The 17049-nt window shown below is 56.1% G+C and overlaps 4 protein-coding genes and 1 long non-coding RNA gene across 12 annotated transcripts; 1 reads left to right on the plus strand and 4 right to left on the minus strand.

The window, feature by feature from the left end:
• Window positions 1-185: 185 nt before the first annotated feature.
• Window positions 186-5528, minus strand: eif2a (eukaryotic translation initiation factor 2A). The gene is made up of 16 exons (XM_061281283.1): window positions 5053-5528; window positions 4455-4524; window positions 4283-4354; window positions 3481-3599; window positions 3166-3265; window positions 3021-3103; window positions 2843-2916; window positions 2555-2699; window positions 2204-2320; window positions 1924-2080; window positions 1764-1848; window positions 1303-1629; window positions 1130-1234; window positions 631-744; window positions 440-505; window positions 186-328 (listed from the first exon to the last, which is right to left on the minus strand). The coding sequence occupies exons 1-16, from the start codon at window positions 5078-5080 to the stop codon at window positions 263-265; spliced, it is 1728 nt and encodes a 575-aa protein (XP_061137267.1). The 5' UTR covers window positions 5081-5528; the 3' UTR covers window positions 186-262.
• A 72-nt stretch (window positions 5529-5600) lies between these two features.
• Window positions 5601-7270, plus strand: serp1 (stress-associated endoplasmic reticulum protein 1). Its single transcript, XM_061281296.1, has 3 exons — window positions 5601-5820; window positions 6363-6435; window positions 6895-7270. The coding sequence occupies exons 1-3, from the start codon at window positions 5737-5739 to the stop codon at window positions 6933-6935; spliced, it is 198 nt and encodes a 65-aa protein (XP_061137280.1). The 5' UTR covers window positions 5601-5736; the 3' UTR covers window positions 6936-7270.
• Window positions 7271-7273: 3 nt separating this feature from the next.
• LOC133155759 (uncharacterized) lies at window positions 7274-8300 on the minus strand. Its single transcript, XR_009714725.1, has 2 exons — window positions 8027-8300; window positions 7274-7866 (listed from the first exon to the last, which is right to left on the minus strand). It is a non-coding gene; the product is annotated as an uncharacterized LOC133155759 (long non-coding RNA).
• Window positions 8301-8810: 510 nt separating this feature from the next.
• mmp23bb (matrix metallopeptidase 23bb) lies at window positions 8811-14496 on the minus strand. 8 transcript variants are annotated; one of them, XM_061281288.1, is made up of 10 exons: window positions 13818-13989; window positions 12721-13019; window positions 11525-12632; window positions 10999-11102; window positions 10690-10889; window positions 10410-10577; window positions 10172-10336; window positions 9985-10095; window positions 9697-9904; window positions 8811-9613 (listed from the first exon to the last, which is right to left on the minus strand). In XM_061281288.1, the coding sequence occupies exons 3-10, from the start codon at window positions 11567-11569 to the stop codon at window positions 9394-9396; spliced, it is 1221 nt and encodes a 406-aa protein (XP_061137272.1). In that variant the 5' UTR covers window positions 11570-12632; window positions 12721-13019; window positions 13818-13989; the 3' UTR covers window positions 8811-9393. The 8 variants fall into 8 exon arrangements, with proteins under 8 accessions (XP_061137272.1, XP_061137269.1, XP_061137273.1 ...); XM_061281285.1 differs by lacking the exon at window positions 13818-13989 and adding an exon at window positions 14386-14496 and having other exon boundaries at window positions 11525-13019; XM_061281289.1 differs by having other exon boundaries at window positions 11537-13019; window positions 13818-13980.
• A 220-nt stretch (window positions 14497-14716) lies between these two features.
• Window positions 14717-17030, minus strand: LOC133155607 (segment polarity protein dishevelled homolog DVL-3-like). Its single transcript, XM_061281059.1, has 8 exons — window positions 16678-17030; window positions 16388-16524; window positions 16049-16125; window positions 15894-15961; window positions 15749-15829; window positions 15547-15675; window positions 15172-15336; window positions 14717-15100 (listed from the first exon to the last, which is right to left on the minus strand). Exons 1-8 carry the CDS (start codon window positions 16700-16702, stop codon window positions 15066-15068), a joined length of 717 nt encoding a protein of 238 aa, XP_061137043.1. The 5' UTR covers window positions 16703-17030; the 3' UTR covers window positions 14717-15065.
• Between the last annotated feature and the right edge of the window lie 19 nt (window positions 17031-17049).

The raw sequence follows: 17049 nt of genomic DNA on the forward strand, positions 1-17049 counted from the left end.
ACTTGCTCAGTTTTCACGACGTTTACTTTTTGTCAACGCCCAAGTTTATGCTATCGAGACCGCATGAAAAAAAATGTTCAATAGTTTATCCTATTAAAAAGTTGTGCTCAGCTAACTTGCAATTGCAAAGCTGTTTATCTTTGGCCATCTTGAGAATTTAATTGGACAGACAAAAAAAGCCAGTCTGGAAAAGAGGCCTTTTTATTATTGCGCAAGACAGGAGCTGTTGCTCAGCGACCGGAGAGAGGGACGCCGCGGAGGATCACTGATGCACTCGCAGTAGTTTGAGCTCATCCAGAAGCTGCTGCTCCTTCTGCAACTTCTCCAGCTGAAACGACAGCGAGCGGCGACAAGTGAAGTAGGACAGCGCGGGTGGGGCTTCCCTTCTCGCTGCTGTTAAACGCCAGCCAAAGGACAGAGTAACGGCAGAGTAGCTGACCTGGTTCTTCTGCAGAACCTTTCCACACGACTGTTGCTCTTTCAGCTCCTCGATAGCTTTCAGCTTCTGCAAGGCAACGTCAACAAACGTGTGACAGACAAACAGCCGGCTCCGCTCGCCAACCACCACTACGCGGGCGAGGAAGAAGCACGCGCCCAGATACGCTTGCAAACGTCGCGCTCGCTGTTGACCTTCTTGACGTTCTTGACCTTCTTCTCCATTTCGGGGTCGTCGCAGGTCTCCGTCGATTGGTCGCGAGCCACGCTGGCGGGCTCGGGGAGTGGCTCAGGCTCGGCCGCGCTCTCCTGCAGAGGACGGGAAAGAACGTGAGCGTTGCCACGCCAACCCAGACGTAGCAAAATCGGAAGCTGGGCTCGGCGTGGCGACTGTCGGTCGGGGACACGGTCGCACGGGTCGAGACGCGTAGCCAAAAGCTTCCAATTGGGAGACGGGCGCTCTGCCACTGAGCCACGCTGCCCGCCCTGCCCCAATAGAAATTGCAAACATGTGGCGAAGCTCAAACGTCACGGTCGCTCCGCTAATATTGAAAGAGCAAGGCTGCTGCGATAGCAACAACTTGACGCTAGTCTAAGATGCAAATGTGATGTTTTTGTTGTTGACTTGTGGGAAAAGACAGCAGAAAATGAGCAGACTTGTTGCTATCAAGTCAAAAGTTGCCTTTGCCATGACCTGTTTGGCAGCTTTGCGCGCTTCTCGTTTCTTCTGATTCTTCAGTGCCGCTTTGGACAAAGGCTTGTCGAAGGAACGCGCGTTCTGAGGCGCCTCCTCCTCGTGCTGCAGCATCAAATACAAGCGTCACGTTAGCGGCCTCAACTGTGGCTTGCAGTGACTTTTGTGCATACCAATTTGGACGTGGGCGCAGCGGGGAGGTGCCTGAGCGCCGGCGGTCTGTAGGCCTGAGCGGGTGCGGCCTGCGCGCCGCCCGGACCGGCCGCCTGCTGCCGGACCGGCCGCTCGGGGAAGGTTCCGTCTGGGAAGGGCTGCCAGCGGACTTCCCACAGCTCGCTGCCTTCGGGCGTCTGGTGCGCTTGCTCCACGCCGCCTGTGTAGTGGCGCACCTGGAAGCCGTTGCCCACGCGCAGCCGCGGCGAGCACGTGGCCGTCAGCACGTGCTCGCCGTCCGGACACCAACTGAAGTGAGTGGCGTCTGCCACCTGACTTTTGGAGACCTGCAATGGCACACATCCTTATTTCTGGTGCAGGATTGGCTTCCAGCTTTTTTTTCCCAGGCAATCAGACGCCGTTGTTGACGCGTAAAAAAAGCCAAAGAATTTGGGGTGGGGCGGTGCTCCACTCCACTCACCTGTTTGTACTTCTTGACGTCCCAAACTTCCATCTGACCCCTAAGATTGCCGAATCCCGCCAGGACCAGGATGTGACCCTGCGGACTGGAGCATGCAGTCAGACTCTCAGCAGGAAGGGGGGGGGGGGGGGGGATGCAGCCAACGGCACGTCCTCCTCACCTGTAGTAGGCGGCGTTGCGCGGTCCGGTCCCAAAGTCGAAGACGGCGTCGCACTTGAGGTTGAAGACTGTGGCCTTGGCCGGCATGAAGCCGTAAACCACGCAGAAGTGGCTGCAGTTTGGACTCCAGGCCACGTCGTAAATGGGCCCGCTCTTGGCTGAGGGGAGAAAAGCGCCACGTGGCGAGTAAGGGTCTCCAGGGTGCATCTGTCTGACGGCCGTGACCTTCCAGCCGTGAGCTTTGCGGCTCAGTTGCCTTCTTGGCGGTGCTGCATGCTCACCAAGCTGCACGTGCGCCGTCTCTCCGCCGACGTGGAGGTAGTGCAGAGTCTGCTCGCCGTAGTATGATGCGCCGCTCTTGTCCACCTCGGTGCTCGCCGTCACCAGCACGGCCGAGGCTGTGCCGACAAGCGCGCAGGTCAGACGTGTGGCCCCGAGGCGAGCGCCAAAAAGTCTTTCGCGTCTTAAGTGTGATGTCAAGTCGCGACTGGGCTCCGGCGGGCAAGTCTGACCGACGTACAAAGGAATGTAAGGTCGAAGCGATTGCCCTCCCGCAACCGAATTTGTTCTCGCTGCAGTTCAAGCGCCGTCTTTGGTGAGTTTCTAGCGTCCGTGTTGCGGCCCCAACTCACCTTTGTTGTTCCACTGCATGTTGACGCGGTCAGCCTTGAAGAAGCTCTTGGAGGCCAGGGCGGCGCCAGGCTCCGCCAAGCGCGGGTACTGGAAGAGGCGCACGAATGATGGCGCCCCTTTGCTGCCGGGGACGTACACGCACACCTGACGGGGAGGGAGGGGGCAAATTAATTGATCAGGTGGTGCTATTTGCGCTTCCTGCTGGCTGGCGTAGCGGTCTACATCGAACTTTTGAGCGGGCGGTGCAATGTGGCCTCCACAGCTGGAGTGACTGGTTGCTCGCTCACCTTGCTGGGATGAGCTCCCGGTGAAAGCTCAAAGTTGGCAATTTTCTGCACGTGAAGCTTGTTGGCGATGACGTCTGCACACAAAAGATGCTTTAGCGTTAGCATGCGATTAGCATATGAGGCGAACGTGATGTTTATTAGCTTTCAGCATGCTTGCTAACACCATGCGTGTCCTTACTGAAATTGTTATCCTCAAAGAAGTGCAGCTCGTTGCTGACCATCCTGACGGCCATCTTCTCGTCTTGGGACCAGCTGGGACACCTGCACGACAGCGCCGTATCAGCGTCTAGTCGGGCAGAGCCGCGCCGCGCCTCGCTGCTCACCAAGCGTCCGCCTTCTTCTGGAACAAGCCTTTGAGCAGGCTGCCGCCGGGCAGCTCCCACAGACGGAGGTTGGCGTCGCCCTGAGCCGCCTCGCCGCTCTCTGGAAAGACATGTCTCGGTCACGGTCCAAACGCGCTTTGGGATTTACAACGTGTGAGAATAGATGAGCGCGGTGACAAGCGGCTTACAAAGCACGCCAAAACCGGGAACGAGCCGGCCCGTCAAAAACAAGCCCAAGTTGTCAACACTGTGTGTGTATTTGTTGCCAGTGTAAGCAGCGCGAGTTCGCCTGATGAAGGTGCGCAATGTTCTTACTGGTGTAGGGCTGCCAGGTGACCAGGATGTTGGCGAGAGGAGAGAAGCGCAGCATTGCCGTCTTGGGCAGCTCCAATGTGGCCACCGGGGAGGCGTCCGAGGTCCGCGCCACCGACACGCTGGCCAAAGGCGCATATCAACCGAGGTCAACTCTAGGGCCCGTTCCAGCAGTTCTCAAGAGTAATGGCACCACCTACTGAAAGGCGTACCCCAAGGTTCTGTGCTCCTGGAGCCTACACTTGTTGACATGGCTGTCAAGGTGTTAACCTCGAGTCAGGGGGCCACGTATATGTGAATGTTGATGACAGAGACACCGGACTGACCGAGCGAGCGAGAGCGAGCGAAAGACACCGTTGCCGTCTGCCCCAAACCGGAAGTGGGGGATTGGGGGCAAGGGGGTCAACAGGCCGCCCCAGTTTCCCCCAAAGATCGCCGCCACATAGCGAGGCACCTGACTGAGCTAACGGTGCTGGCAGAGGAGGGCACGTGTCTGGAGACACGAGACAGGCAGGCCACCGAGGCTAGGCGGCCGGGCTGCCAACATTGCGCCTTTTGAGAGACACTGGAGTGACTGCGGGTAACCCGACAACGGCCGTAAAGGAAAGGCGGCCTTTGGCTGTCACCGGCACCACCGAAGGGCCCAAACGTTGGTGGATGCAAGCAGGAAACACGACCAGGAACTGACACATGAACTAACCGTGTCTTTTTGCGGAGCTTGCCGTCTCACTGATGCTCCTCTGCTCGAATGAGGGCAACCGAGTGGCTGGCGAGCGTGTCGAGATTCACAAAACCACATACTCACACTTTTCCATTGCACCACGCCAACCGCGAGCCATCACTGCTGAACGTCAGGCATTGGCTCGCACGAGGATCCCTGCGTGCGTGCGCGCGCGCACACACACACACACAGACACACACGGTCATTCACACGCTGGCTGAGGACATCACTGATGATGTCAGTGTTGGGAGATCACCTGGTGAAAGCGGCGTGCTCCTGGCAGGTAGGGGGACCGCAAAAGAGCGACGTCCCGCCCGACTCTCTTACTGAAACACACAAAAGTCACATATGCAAACTCTCTCAGCCACCATTCAACCATACTCTGCGTTCTCACGAGTGTTAGGCTCCAGACTATGTACTCGGAGCACCCTAACGTTCATTTTAAGAGCACAAGTCGAAAATGCAGGGTGGGGACATGAATCAACTCAACTTGCAATGTAAATGTGAACATTTACACTCACTCTCACTATATTGCAGAGAAATAGGCAGAAGTGTGGAGCCAAAATTTGTCAGCAACCCCAATCAACCATTTTTAAATGAAGCAAATTTGTGCATGCCAACTTTACTTGGGGTATCTCAAATTATGGGGCAAGAAATCCGGGACGCTCTGGAGCCCAAACACAGATGAACACAATACTATACTCGAGTGGAGAATGAAATTGTGTCCAACAGTGTGTGGGTGTGCGTGCATTACGCATTATTGCACGTGCAAAAACAGAAAAAGCAACGAACGTGATCAACAAAAGCACGTCAGAAAAACGGACGTTGAAAAGAAATAGGACGAAGGAACGAACCTGCTAAAAGCGGCACTGGCGGCGCCATGTTGACTTGCCGGAAGCGGAGTACACTCGGATCGGAAAAGCGTCATAAGGAGGCGCGTCGCTCACTGCCACGTCTGCATGCGCGCTTGCTTGCGTGGAGTTCAGCTTTAAGTACACGTATCTATTCGCTTTACATTAAACTCGAGTTGGAAGACGTGGCCCACTTACGTTCCATTTTAAATGAACAATCATAATCACAACCCAACCGTGACATCATTTTCAAATTCGTTTTTGTGACCTGTTTGACTATAACAGACGGGTCGTGAGACGCTTTTTTTTATACTACAACTTCCTGTTTAAAAATAAAAGTCCAATGAGTCCTTTGCAAAGCGAATAAAAAAAGGACGCACTAAATATGTCTTTCTTCTACGCTCAACTACAAATGAGATCATGAGGTTCAATTCAACGTCAGTTCGTATTTCTTTTCTAAATCCAACAGGAGCGCAACACGAAATTTGATGTTGAAATGCCTTTCGGAAGTGAAGTTGGAGGCGCGGCTACCTGGATGGCGGAAGTGGCGCCGGGTGGGCGTGGCTTGGTCTTTTTGAGTACGTCGACAGGCGAAAGTCGCCCCTACTTCCAAGAGCGCCTCAGCGAACCAACCACTCGTAGTAAATAAGCAAAGCCGTCAGCCAGTAGGCGCGCTTGAACGACACGATGGTGGCGAAGCAGAGGATCAGGATGGCCAACGAGAAACACAGCAAGAACATCACGCTGAGAGGAAATGTGGCCAAGTCCACGGTGAGTCCCAAGTCACGCAAGGCGAGCGATGCAACACGTCACAGTCAAGCCTCCATCACATGGACACTCACTCGATCTGCTCTGTGTGATTGTGGACCAAAACGTTAGCCAGACCCGAGTCCGAAAGTAGACTCATTATTGACAAGCGCGTTGCCTGAAGTTGAGTTGATGATGCTTCGGTCCAGCCAGGAAAATGAAGCTGTTCTCCAAAATGAAAGTCGCAAATGAGAGCCACTCTGCTTTCACCAAGGGTGAAGAAAAATCGCAAGAGTGGAATCAAAACCATTCGGACTCGTTTCGATTGAGGGGCAAAATGAACCAACCACTAAAGCCCGAAGTTGAAGTTCTCAACAAGGCACCGAAAGAAACCATTACTAAATGATCAAAGTAGATGACACCAAGTTAGGTGCCGAGGAACTGCTTGAAAGCTCCCCAAAGGTTATGAGCTAGCCTGTGCTAAAAGCGCAACGCCAGCGATGACAAGTCAGGAGGCGGTTGCGGTGGCAGCCCGATTGGCGCTAACGTTCCTCTTTTTGTTCCAGAGAAACCTGACGGACGACAAAGGCGTGGGACCCTGGCTGCTGGCGCTCTTCCTCTTTGTCGTTTGCGGCTCAGGTAGCTTGGCTTTCTTTCTTTCTTTCTTTCTTTCTTTCTTTCCCTCCCTCCTTCCTTCCGTACCGGGCGGGCGCATGCTCCCGTACCGGGCGGGCGCATGCCTCCGGGCGGGCGCGCCAAGCTTTTGATTGGCGACGGGCCGCGAGCGACGGGCTGCGAGCGTCGGGCCGCCTCCTTGGCTCCACCTGGGCCCGACCCAAAAAGTCAGGGCGCATGCTTCCGTACCGGGCAAGCGCGCCAAGCTTTTGATTGGCGACGGGCCGCGAGCGACGGGCTGCGAGCGTCGGGCCGCGTCTTTGGCTCCACCTGGGCCCGACCCAAAAAGTCAGCGCGACCGTGTCGGAGCAAAGAGCGCAAAGCTCTTGCCAGCGAGCGGGTCCCCCAGGGACGCCCCCTTTGCCGGGACCTGCTTTGAAGTGCCACGTTGAAATGTTTTCATTGCTTTGTATGCGCGCACAGCTATCTTCCAGATCATTCAGAGCATCAGGATGGGCATGTAATGATGACGTGGCCACCGGACGCCCCCCCTTCCCCCCCAAGATACATTCCCGAACTTTGACCTGCGATCATTCCCGACCGGTCTCGCCACGCACACGCATCCACACGTGCGCGCTTGTTTGCAGAAGATGGTGCAGCGGCCGACCTTCTCGCTGGTGTTTATCTGTGCCTAAGCCCCACCTCCGCTGGTGAGGCCTTATCGGACAGACGGGCTGGGGGGGGGGCTCAAAGTGCACCTGACGACCAAAACAAGAAGGAGCGTGCATGCGCGCGCGTATGTGTGAGAGAGAGAGAGAGAGAGAGAGAGAGAGAGAATAAAGTTTGACTTCCACACCAAGCGTGAGTTTCTGATGTCATTTGGGCGTAAAGGCTTTTAAAAATGAGCCAAAGAACAAAGGTTGGAAAGATCCATCTTTTTCATTTACGTACTGCTTGAGCATCATCATCGGTTTAAAGTCCGCTTTCCAGGTGCCGCTGGGTTGGCTTGAGCCAAAAGGGCAATCTCCCCTCAATGCTCGTCCACTAAGAAGGCCAGTCAAAGCTGTGTGGGAAACGCTCATGGAGCAGCCCGTGCGAGACGTGGCCTCCTCGGTAGAGCCCTCCGGCGGTAGAGCCCTCCGGCGGTAGAGCCCTCCGGCGGTAGAGCCCTCCGGCGGTAGAGCCCTCCGGCGGTAGAGCCCTCCGGCGGTAGAGCCCTCCGGCGGTGGAGCCCTCCCAACGCGAGCGGGCGGCGCAATGGCAGCAATGGGCTGGCTACTCACCTAAGACTTCCTGCAGCGTTTGCTTCTTTGTTGAGATTCCTGCGTGACGACGAGCCGTACCAAATAGAGGTGCGACGAATGATGTCGCTTGTCGCGGGACCGCTGCTTATGTCAGCCGCCTCCTCACTTGCTTGTTTCCACGTGTCTCCGTCTTTTCACTTTTCTTGTGTCCCTACGAAAAGAAGGACTTGTGTCATTTACAATCTCCACTCTTATTAAAGCTCCACTTTCACCCATAAAAGGGGGTAAAGTGTTGGGGCAAATTGAGCAGTGCCGATGGAAGGTTGAAATTCAAACCTTTCCCATCTGTAGCAAAGGCACGCACCACGCACCTGCAGCAAATGATCAGCCAAGCCATCTCATCAGCGCCCGCCCAATCACGATGCCTAGGACTTGAATCTGGATGATGGAAAACAGGCTGGACGGGAAGCGGCTCTGCAGGACCAGACTTGGGCAGCCTCTGCTTTCTACCAGTAGAGGGTGCTCACACTTGCCACCGGCACCACAACAGCAGCAGCAGCAGCAGCAGCACTCCTTTTTAGCTTGTCCAAAACGATCTATCTGGACACGATAGTCAGAGTGACTCGAGGAGCAAAGCAACGTAAAACTTACTTTTCAGTCAAGTGAGGCGCGTTCTTCTCCTCCTCCACGTCTTTTGCCAAATGAAAAGGCTCAGGCCACGAATCGGTCTTCGTCTCCTCGTAAGCCGGCCTGCAACATTTCGAGCTACATAGCGACGGCTACCGGACAGAAAGGTCATAGCACTTTACAAACGTCACTACTTTTCAAAGTCGGCGACGTGCCAAGCAGTCATCTTCCGTTCAATCACGTCACTACTTTTCAAAGTCGGCGACGTGCCAAGCAGTCATCTTCCGTTCAATCACGTCACTACTTTTCAAAGTCGGCGACGTGCCAAGCAGTCATCTTCCGTTCAATCATATTAATAATATTTCGGCTCCAAATTGACAACTTGAAGGCTCTCAGCGACCAGGGCTTGTGCTTCACGCAAAATGCTCCAATGACACATTTGTGTCATCATGTCCTCATTATCAGTGTGGCAGCATTCGTAGAAAATCACAATGGGCGTGACCGGCGACTTTTGTGAGCAGAGGAGACTTTTGTGCTCAAGTGTGACTTTTATTCAAGCCAAACGTTGGCGAACCCCAAACGAGATTTAGTAAAAGGAAAGGCGACGTGAGCGGACACCCAAGATAAATAAAAGGCAGCCACCACATCGCCACGGTAACCGGCATCCGCCGTCGACGTGACGGGTATTATTCACGGCCGTTGTTGATCGTCGGCTGCGCTTGTCAGTCATTTCTAATGAAAGTTTCTCAGGCGGCCCGCTTGGTTTCCACGGCGACCGGCCCTTTCTAAATGTTTGCCACCTGACCGCCGAGACAAGAAAAGACGTCAACCATCTGACACCGGCTTGTTAAGAGTCAAGTTCAAAGGGCACCGCCTTAGCGTAGCTCGCATGCTAACGAGATGTACGCCACTTTGCTCGCAGCTGAAAGTCATCAAATGAAAGATGGATGAGCGCTTCAATCGCTCACAGTGCTTGTGGGGGGGAAGTCAAAGTGAGCGGCCAAATCTACTGGGAAAACTGGAAAAGGAATCTAGCGTCATCAAATACTCTTAAAGGCACTCCGGGGCCCGCTTCGGACAGCCCCGCTCTAACGGACGCCGAAGCACAACGTCACGTCGAGGCGCTTTGCGAGCGGGTCAGCTGCGGCCAGCCGGCCGGCTTCCGGAGTCGGACGCTCCAGGAGTTGGCGGCCGAGGCGCGGCCGCGGCCGTGGAGGTGGCAGGTGTAGACGCCCTCGTTGAACTCGTTGGCCACGATGCGGAGGTCGCGACCTTTCAGCGCAATATGTCCCGGGACCGAGGCAGCGATGCGCTCGCCGTCTTTGTACCAGCTAAGGGCACAAACACAGAGGGTGGGTCAACCCGGTGAGCGACACCCGCCGGCGTGCCGTGGCGTGCAGACTGCCGAGCGGACCTCCATCGCGCGCCTCTCTCTCCGGGGCATCCTGCCTGTTTTAGCGGTTCCCCTCCCGATAGAGCGTGCGGCTGGGCTGACCTGACTTTGGGTGCGGGCCATGGTAGGTTCTTGGTGCCGCAGCGGAAGCCCACCACCTTACCGCGCGAGACCACCTTCACCCTGACATTAGCGGGCGGCGGCGGTGTGGTCATGGCCTCCGGGGCCTCTGAAAGGGAGGGGAGGCGGCGCGTTGTGAGTGGACCGGACGGGCCTGTGTCAGGCCGGGCCGGGCTGGGCCAAACTCACCCGAGCACAGGCGGCAGCGGCGCGGGCAGGTCCTCAGCATCAGCCGCTTGCGACGTTGGCACAGGCCCGAGCCCGCCCAGCGCTCGCACGCCCGCCGCTTGTCCACGCAGCCTGAGCACAGCCGTTCCAAAAAGACACACTGGTCTCAGTCACGTGCGCGTGCCCTCTCACACAAGAGACTTCTGACCGTAGAGCCTCCGTATGGCCCGGACGTCGTCGGGCCCGACGTCCCTCTGGCCCGTGGTGGTGGCGTTGGGGTTCATGAGGGCGTGCGGGTGGGCCGAGTGCCACAGACCCAGCACGTGGCCGATCTCGTGCGCTGCCACCTGGACCAGGTCGTTAAGCCACACGCCTGCACAAAAGCCAAGGTGACCGGAGTGACCGAGGAGGGCGGGGCGGGCAGGGCGTGGCTTCCGTCACGCTACCTCGGCTCCAGCTGAAGCGGGACCTCCCGATGATCCAGAACTCGTGCTTGTCAAAGTGGATCTCACCACGTGGTGGAAGGAAGGCGTGGGCCAGCTCGCCGTTGATGCCATCGAAACAGGGATGGAGAGGAGACGACGCGCAGTCCGAGTGGTTCAAAGCGTAGAAACCTTGCGGCGGTGCACACAAATAAAGGCTACGCGCGTGCGTGCGTGCGTGCGTACGTGAGGTGGTGGGCGACCATGCACACGCTATACGCTCCCTCCCGTTTCCTGCACTTACACGTACTTGCACGCCCGTTTACACTCACAGACGCGCGCGCGCGCGCCGGGTTGCGGGTAGCACTACCGATGGTGATATCTGCGTCGCGCTGGCGGACTTCGGTGAAGCTGAGCGGCGACACGTCGCTCCACTTGGAGAAGGCCGAGCTGAGCCCCTGTCTCGTGGCGTCCGCGCTCAGCGTGTCGGGAAACGACTCCAACCTGACACGGAAGCGCCCGTGCGTGTGTGTGAGTGCATGCTCGATCGAGTGAGTTCGCCGCACGTGTGCGCGCGTGCGCGCGCGCGCGCAGTGTTCGCGGCTGGCCTCACCTGTACGTGATGTTTGCGTGCGTCCACTTGTACCCGAGCGGGTTGATGGTGTAGCGCTTGCTAACGCGATGGCCCGATGAGGACGCGCTCGTGTCTGCGAACACCTGCAAACACAGCCATCGACAACCGTCACTGGCGCTTCCTCCGTCGGCCACAAGAGGTCACCAGCACACACGCAGCGATCGGTTATATTGATACAGATCCCGACAGCGCGCGCGCGCGCGCGCACTCACTTGATCATAAAGTGACTTAAGCGACACACTCACGCACAGCAGTAGCAACTCATTTAATCACACACATGCAAACTCACGCACACGCTCTGTACATTCACGCTCAGACACTGACTCAGTGTTGCAACTTGCAACCACCACAACTTCACGTACTCGCAAACTCCCCGACAGACACACGCATGCAAAATCACGCTCAGACTCGTCCACACACACGCGCGAAGTGACTTAATGACGGAAACGCGCGCGTTGAATAAACGCTCCGACTCCGCGGAAAGACCCGCATTACGTGGACTGGCCTGTGACGTCACCATGAGCGCCACCAGGAGCGGCGGGATTTCCATGACGTCGCACAATCGGACGCGCAGCTGTCAATCAGTCGGAGATCGGCTCATTTCCACGCGTGAGAGCGAAGTAAAGTTGCGAAGCGCAGCGCAGAGCCTCGTGCGGATTGTGGGTGGGTGGCTGGGGGCGGGGCGCTGTCAGGTCAGGTGAGCCCCCAACTTAACAACTTAACTCTTTCACTTCAACTCTTATGTCAAATGAGAGCGAAGCTCAAGAAGCAACACGCAAGTTGGACTGCGTCGGGCTGAAGTGCGCCCTCTGGTGGGCACAATGAGCAATGACAATCGCTTCGATTGCAAAATTGCAGTGCAGTAAATGAATGCAGTCTCTCTCCACGGGCCGGATGAGACCCCATGACGCTGTCATGATGACGGGCCAGACAGCTTGGCACCGAAAATGGAACCAGAGAATCAGCCCCAGCCACATTTGTTTTGGCCACCTTGCTAAAACAGTCATGATTAAAGTGCCATTTTCAAAGCGCGAAGCTGGAAGTCATCTTGAGAGGGCCCGTTTTAGGGCAGTCCAGCGCATATGTCAGCTGATACTGAACTTAAATGGGATAAATCCAAAACATTTTTTATTCAATGCAACTCAAAACAGTGGTGGCCCACTGAGATGCGCCGCTTGCATAACAGCAGCAAGCAAGACATCAAGAGTTTCATTGCCACCATTTTTCCACGCCTGGCAAAAGCCGCCAGTCTTGATACGGCGGAGACGTGGATCCGTTTCAAAACCTTCACAAAGTCAAACGGAGCGTTGCAAAATGGCCACCGCGGGACGTCCCTCGCTCTGGCATTCGCGTTTGCGGCCAAGACCAAAGACGCACATACGCACGTGTTCACCGGGAGAGAAATGGCCGCCCGTTCCAAAAACCAGGACTGGAAAAGTGTTTCTTGAAAACCGTGACCAGCCATCGTTGGAACGGCAGCTGTCCCAAAAGCCTGCTCATAGGCCAAGCGAGTTGCTCTTTCTTCAAGTCTTGGACATCTCCTTTGTGGATTCCGCCTGGACCTCGTTGATCTCTGTGTTGTCGGCACTTCAAAGTTAGCTTGGAGGTGCTGGCTGTCACGTGACACACGGGGCGTTTTCACTGGCATTCAGTTGCCACGGAGACCAGGAGGGCATGGAGCTTGTCTGTTACTTTTCTCACCAGGGAGAGCGGCCTCGACCACTCCACCGCGGACTCCTCAGCCACGCACGCCGAAGCTTCAGCCGGCGGGACAGCGACTTTTAGGCGACGGGGGGACTCGTCACACCGCCCGGGGAAGGGAAAAACACAGACGACACGGCCATCCGCGCCATTTTTTCTTTAGGTTTCGATTTTCTTATCCAGCTGACAAAAATCAAAACCTAAAAAAACCACGGAGCAGTGGTGTGAAGAGTGGCGGTCGTCACGGTGACCCGACAAAGTCGCCGCGAGGCGTTGTCATCCACGTCGACGACATCGTCCTGGAGACCGAGAGGCAGAGGGCACGGTTACTTTCCGGCGGAAGTTCAACGCGCCTGCCCAGCTAACTAGCGCGCTACTGCTAAAAAAAAAAAAAAAAAAGAAAAAAACTACAGTTTTTTTCCATGTATAATGCGCCCCCATGTATAATACGCACCCTAGAAATGGCATGTTGGTGCTGGAAAAAAGCCTGGACCCATGTATAATACGCACTCAAATTTGGACTCCTACTTAAGTCTGTAAATGTAAAATTATTTCAGAAAAAAGATCATCTTTGGGAACAACCGGATGTTATTCTGCCGGTCAGTATCACTGCGCATGCGCTAGCAAACTCGATAGCGAAGAAATGTTTGGGATTTGTGTAGGGTACATTGTGACAGCAAACGAGCAGGTGATCGAGCAAGCCTTGTCTGATACGAGAGCATTGTGTTCGTACGGAGCGTGTTTGAAGTGAACAGCAGAGAAGAAAGCGCATCTGTAATGGCGGCCTCCGTACCACATCCGGATAAAAAATAAAATAAATTTTGTATTTATTTTTTTTGTACCCATGTATAATGCGCACCCCAGATTTTAGGACAATAAATTAGTTAAATTTTGCGCATTATACATGGCAAAAAACGGTAATACTGATCCGGTTGTCTTCAATTCAAGCTATCCATTGGACTCTTTGCAGATATTTATGTCTGATGGCGAGCGGCCGGCCTTAAGACTCCTCACAATGATACTGAAGATATCCGAGACAAGACTTTGCCATTTGTTGGCGGGTAGGCCAAATTCACTGTTGGCAAGGGGGCACTGACCTGTGGTCAGCATGACAATTTCCCGCCCCAAACGACTCCCAACATCATGGCTGGATTGCGTGCCGTGCAAGATGACTGCGCCTCGCCTCGCCTCACCTGACCATTGATCATATGCCATGATGTCGTCAAACAGTATCGCGCGGGTCTCTTTATATTTACATCTCGTCGGCCACAAATACATTCTTGCCTGAGTTATACGTTGATCTTTTGGGCTTTCGTTTGTGCGAGCGGGTCGGTATTGCACGTCTTTCCTGGGGAAATCGAGGTGGTCCCAAAAGTCAATAAAAACAAACCGACGTGACGTCACGCGTCCTTCGGTGTGTCGTTTCAACTAGTCACAACTCCATTTCTGAGACGGCGAAAGAAAAGAGCCATTTGCCATAAAGACGACAAGGTTAACTCGTCAAACTCGCTTGCAAGCCAGCCAGTGAACCATGACGTCATCGCCGCAGCCTCAGTGCAGTAGGATGCGGTGCGCGCGCATGGCCTTGCTTGCTGCGGCAGCAAGCTCGCACGAAGACAACGACGACTTAAGTCGAAAGAGGTGAAAATGTTGTTTTGTCCTTACGCTGCGTGGACTCTTCCCACCAACCGTGACGAGCAGAGCGGCAATCACTTCTTCCTCCTCCTCCTCCTCCTCCTCCTCCTCCTCCTCCTCCCCCCCCCCTCCTCCTCCTCCTCCTCCTTCAGCACGTTCCGCCTCGCTCACTCAAGATGGCGGCCGGCGGCTGAGCTCAGACTTCCGCTCAGATAGCGCGCCGCCAGCGCCCCCTGCTGCACTGAAGGACAAATGCTAATTTAAGACGGCGGCCGGCGACAGACTTCCGCTCAGATAGTGCGCTCCCGGCGCCCCCTGCTTCACTGAAGGACAAATGCTAATTTAATGTTAATGACTCGCTGTTTATTATGTCTGTGCACTTGTTGCATTTGCTGCTCTTTGCTGCTCCTACTATTTGTGTTATCTGGGGTGTCTGGTGCTGTTTGGCTGTATGCACAGCCGCCCGCCCGAGTCAGTGTGACTCGCTGCAAACCAAATTCGGACACTTTGCAACTGCAGCCAGAAATACGTTTCGGTAGGTAACGTTGCACCTTGAGGTCAGACCGCTCCGAAAAGTCCGTGTGCTCAAAGCTGTTCTTGTGGTCAAGACGGTTCCAAGTGGTCAGACCGGTCCCGCGGATCAGATGAGTCCCCGCAGTTTGACCGGAGGCGTCTGAAGCCGTCGCCCAGAGGCGGGGCGCTTCGCTCCCTTAGCGTCGGTTCATCAGCGCCATCTCGTGGAGGTCTGACAGGGAACGTACGTGAACGGCGCCCCCAGGTGGCGGCGGGTGGAAGCGCACATTACCAGCGACTCACCTCCGACGACGTAGTATCGCTTCGGGGAGAATCGCTTCTGCGCGCGGGCGTTGATGGCGTGTCGGATGAAGCCGCGCTCCAGGAGCTCGGCGGCGTATCGGCGAGCGTCGGCGCGATTGGCGGCGCCCGCCACGTTCCGGCGCAGCCATCCGAGCGCGTCACCGCCTGAGCGAGCCACAAAGAGCGGCGCCCGACTCGACGGTGGGTTCGCACGCGTTGTCGGGGTTTGCGGGGGAGCGGCACGGCGCGGCACGGCGCGGCACGGCACGGCACGGCACGGCACGGCACGGCACGGCACGGCACGGCACGGCACGGCACGGCACGGCACGGCACGGCACGGCACGGCACGGCACGGCAGGCGGCGCATGCACTTACCTGTGAAGGCGTCGGGGATGACCACCTTGAGCCACGTCCGGTCGCGAACCACCACGCCCGAATCGGTCCTTATCATCGCCGTGACGACCGCCGCCATGTCGCCGTCCACGCTCAGATGCTCGTCTTCACCTGGACGTCAAGCATGCAGTGTCATGAATACACCTCCGTGGACTGATGTCACGCGGGGGGGTTGGTATGTTACCGTAAGGTGGGAGGAGTTTCCCCGTCACGGCGGCCGTGTGGGACACCCAGGAGGCGGGATCGATTGGACGCACCGGCTCACCTCCGGAACAACGCGCTTGTCAAATGAGGCACCATGCAGCGACTGGCCCTTTTGCGTCACTGACCTCTTGGCAAGGTGAAAAGGCCGTCGGGCGGTGGCTCCCAAAACCGCAACAACGTCAGTGAGAGCGGACTGCGCGCACGTAGTCACATAAACAACACATCTGCAGCCATGACGGATGCTAAACTGAGACACTAGGTGACGCTCCCTCACGCTTACCCCGGCTTCTGGAAGGCGTCTCTGAGAACTTGGACGGCCTGCGAGCTGGTTGCCTTCTCTACGTTCACCTCGTTCACCTGACGATGACATCATGGTTTTCATCATAGTTATCGTCGTCATCAGGTCACACGCAGCACGTGCCAGGTAAAATCAGTGGCCACCATCGTTGTGATGACGTCATCACGCGCGGTTCGCAGCCGTCTGCACTACTGTATATTCATATCGAAGCTCCGATGGACTTTGCGTTCGTAATGAGGCAGTCACTATGCGCTGCTGCCCACATATTTCAGTGATGACTGACTAGTGAGTATAGCACGCGTGCAGGCGCGCGCGCGTCACCCGTATCAAGACGTCTCCGGCGCGCACGCGTCCGTCGGCCGCCACAGCGCCGTTCTCCACGACGGATCCGATGTACACGCCGGCACCTTTGTCCCGGCTTTCAGCGACCACGCCGATGCCCAGAAAACCACACTTGTCTGCACGGACGCACACACATTGATCAGAGAGGAAATGCAGCCACGTCGCAGACTACGACCAAAACCGCCATGTGAACGGTTGGACTTTAGAAGAAAGGCTGCCGTAGCTCTACAAATAGATACAAGTCGCATATGATGACGTCGCTCACCCACCCGTGTCCAAAGTGACGCTCAGCATGTTGATTGAAATGGACGAGTCGCTCGCGCTGCTGTCGGATTTGGGCTGACACGCACACGCACACGCACGCACACACAGTCATCGCGTCAGCTGTCACATTGATGACGACATCCGTCAACACCCGAATGAAGCGAGACAACTACGTACAGCAGGCAGCCTCTCCATCCCTTGCTGATGCTGTCTTGCTTTTCTGCTCATCTCACACACGCACAAAAACACAAGGATGACTGACAGCCCAGCGGGTGCCCCACAAGCAAGAGGGCTTCGCCGGGTGCGTGCCAGAGGAAGCCAGGCGCTCGAACCCGAAACCGCTCACGGAAGGTCCCGCTCACCATCCGATGGCTGAA

This window comes from Syngnathus typhle, linkage group LG6 (genome assembly GCF_033458585.1).
Source record: "Syngnathus typhle isolate RoL2023-S1 ecotype Sweden linkage group LG6, RoL_Styp_1.0, whole genome shotgun sequence".
NCBI classification, from domain to species: domain Eukaryota; kingdom Metazoa; phylum Chordata; class Actinopteri; order Syngnathiformes; family Syngnathidae; genus Syngnathus; species Syngnathus typhle.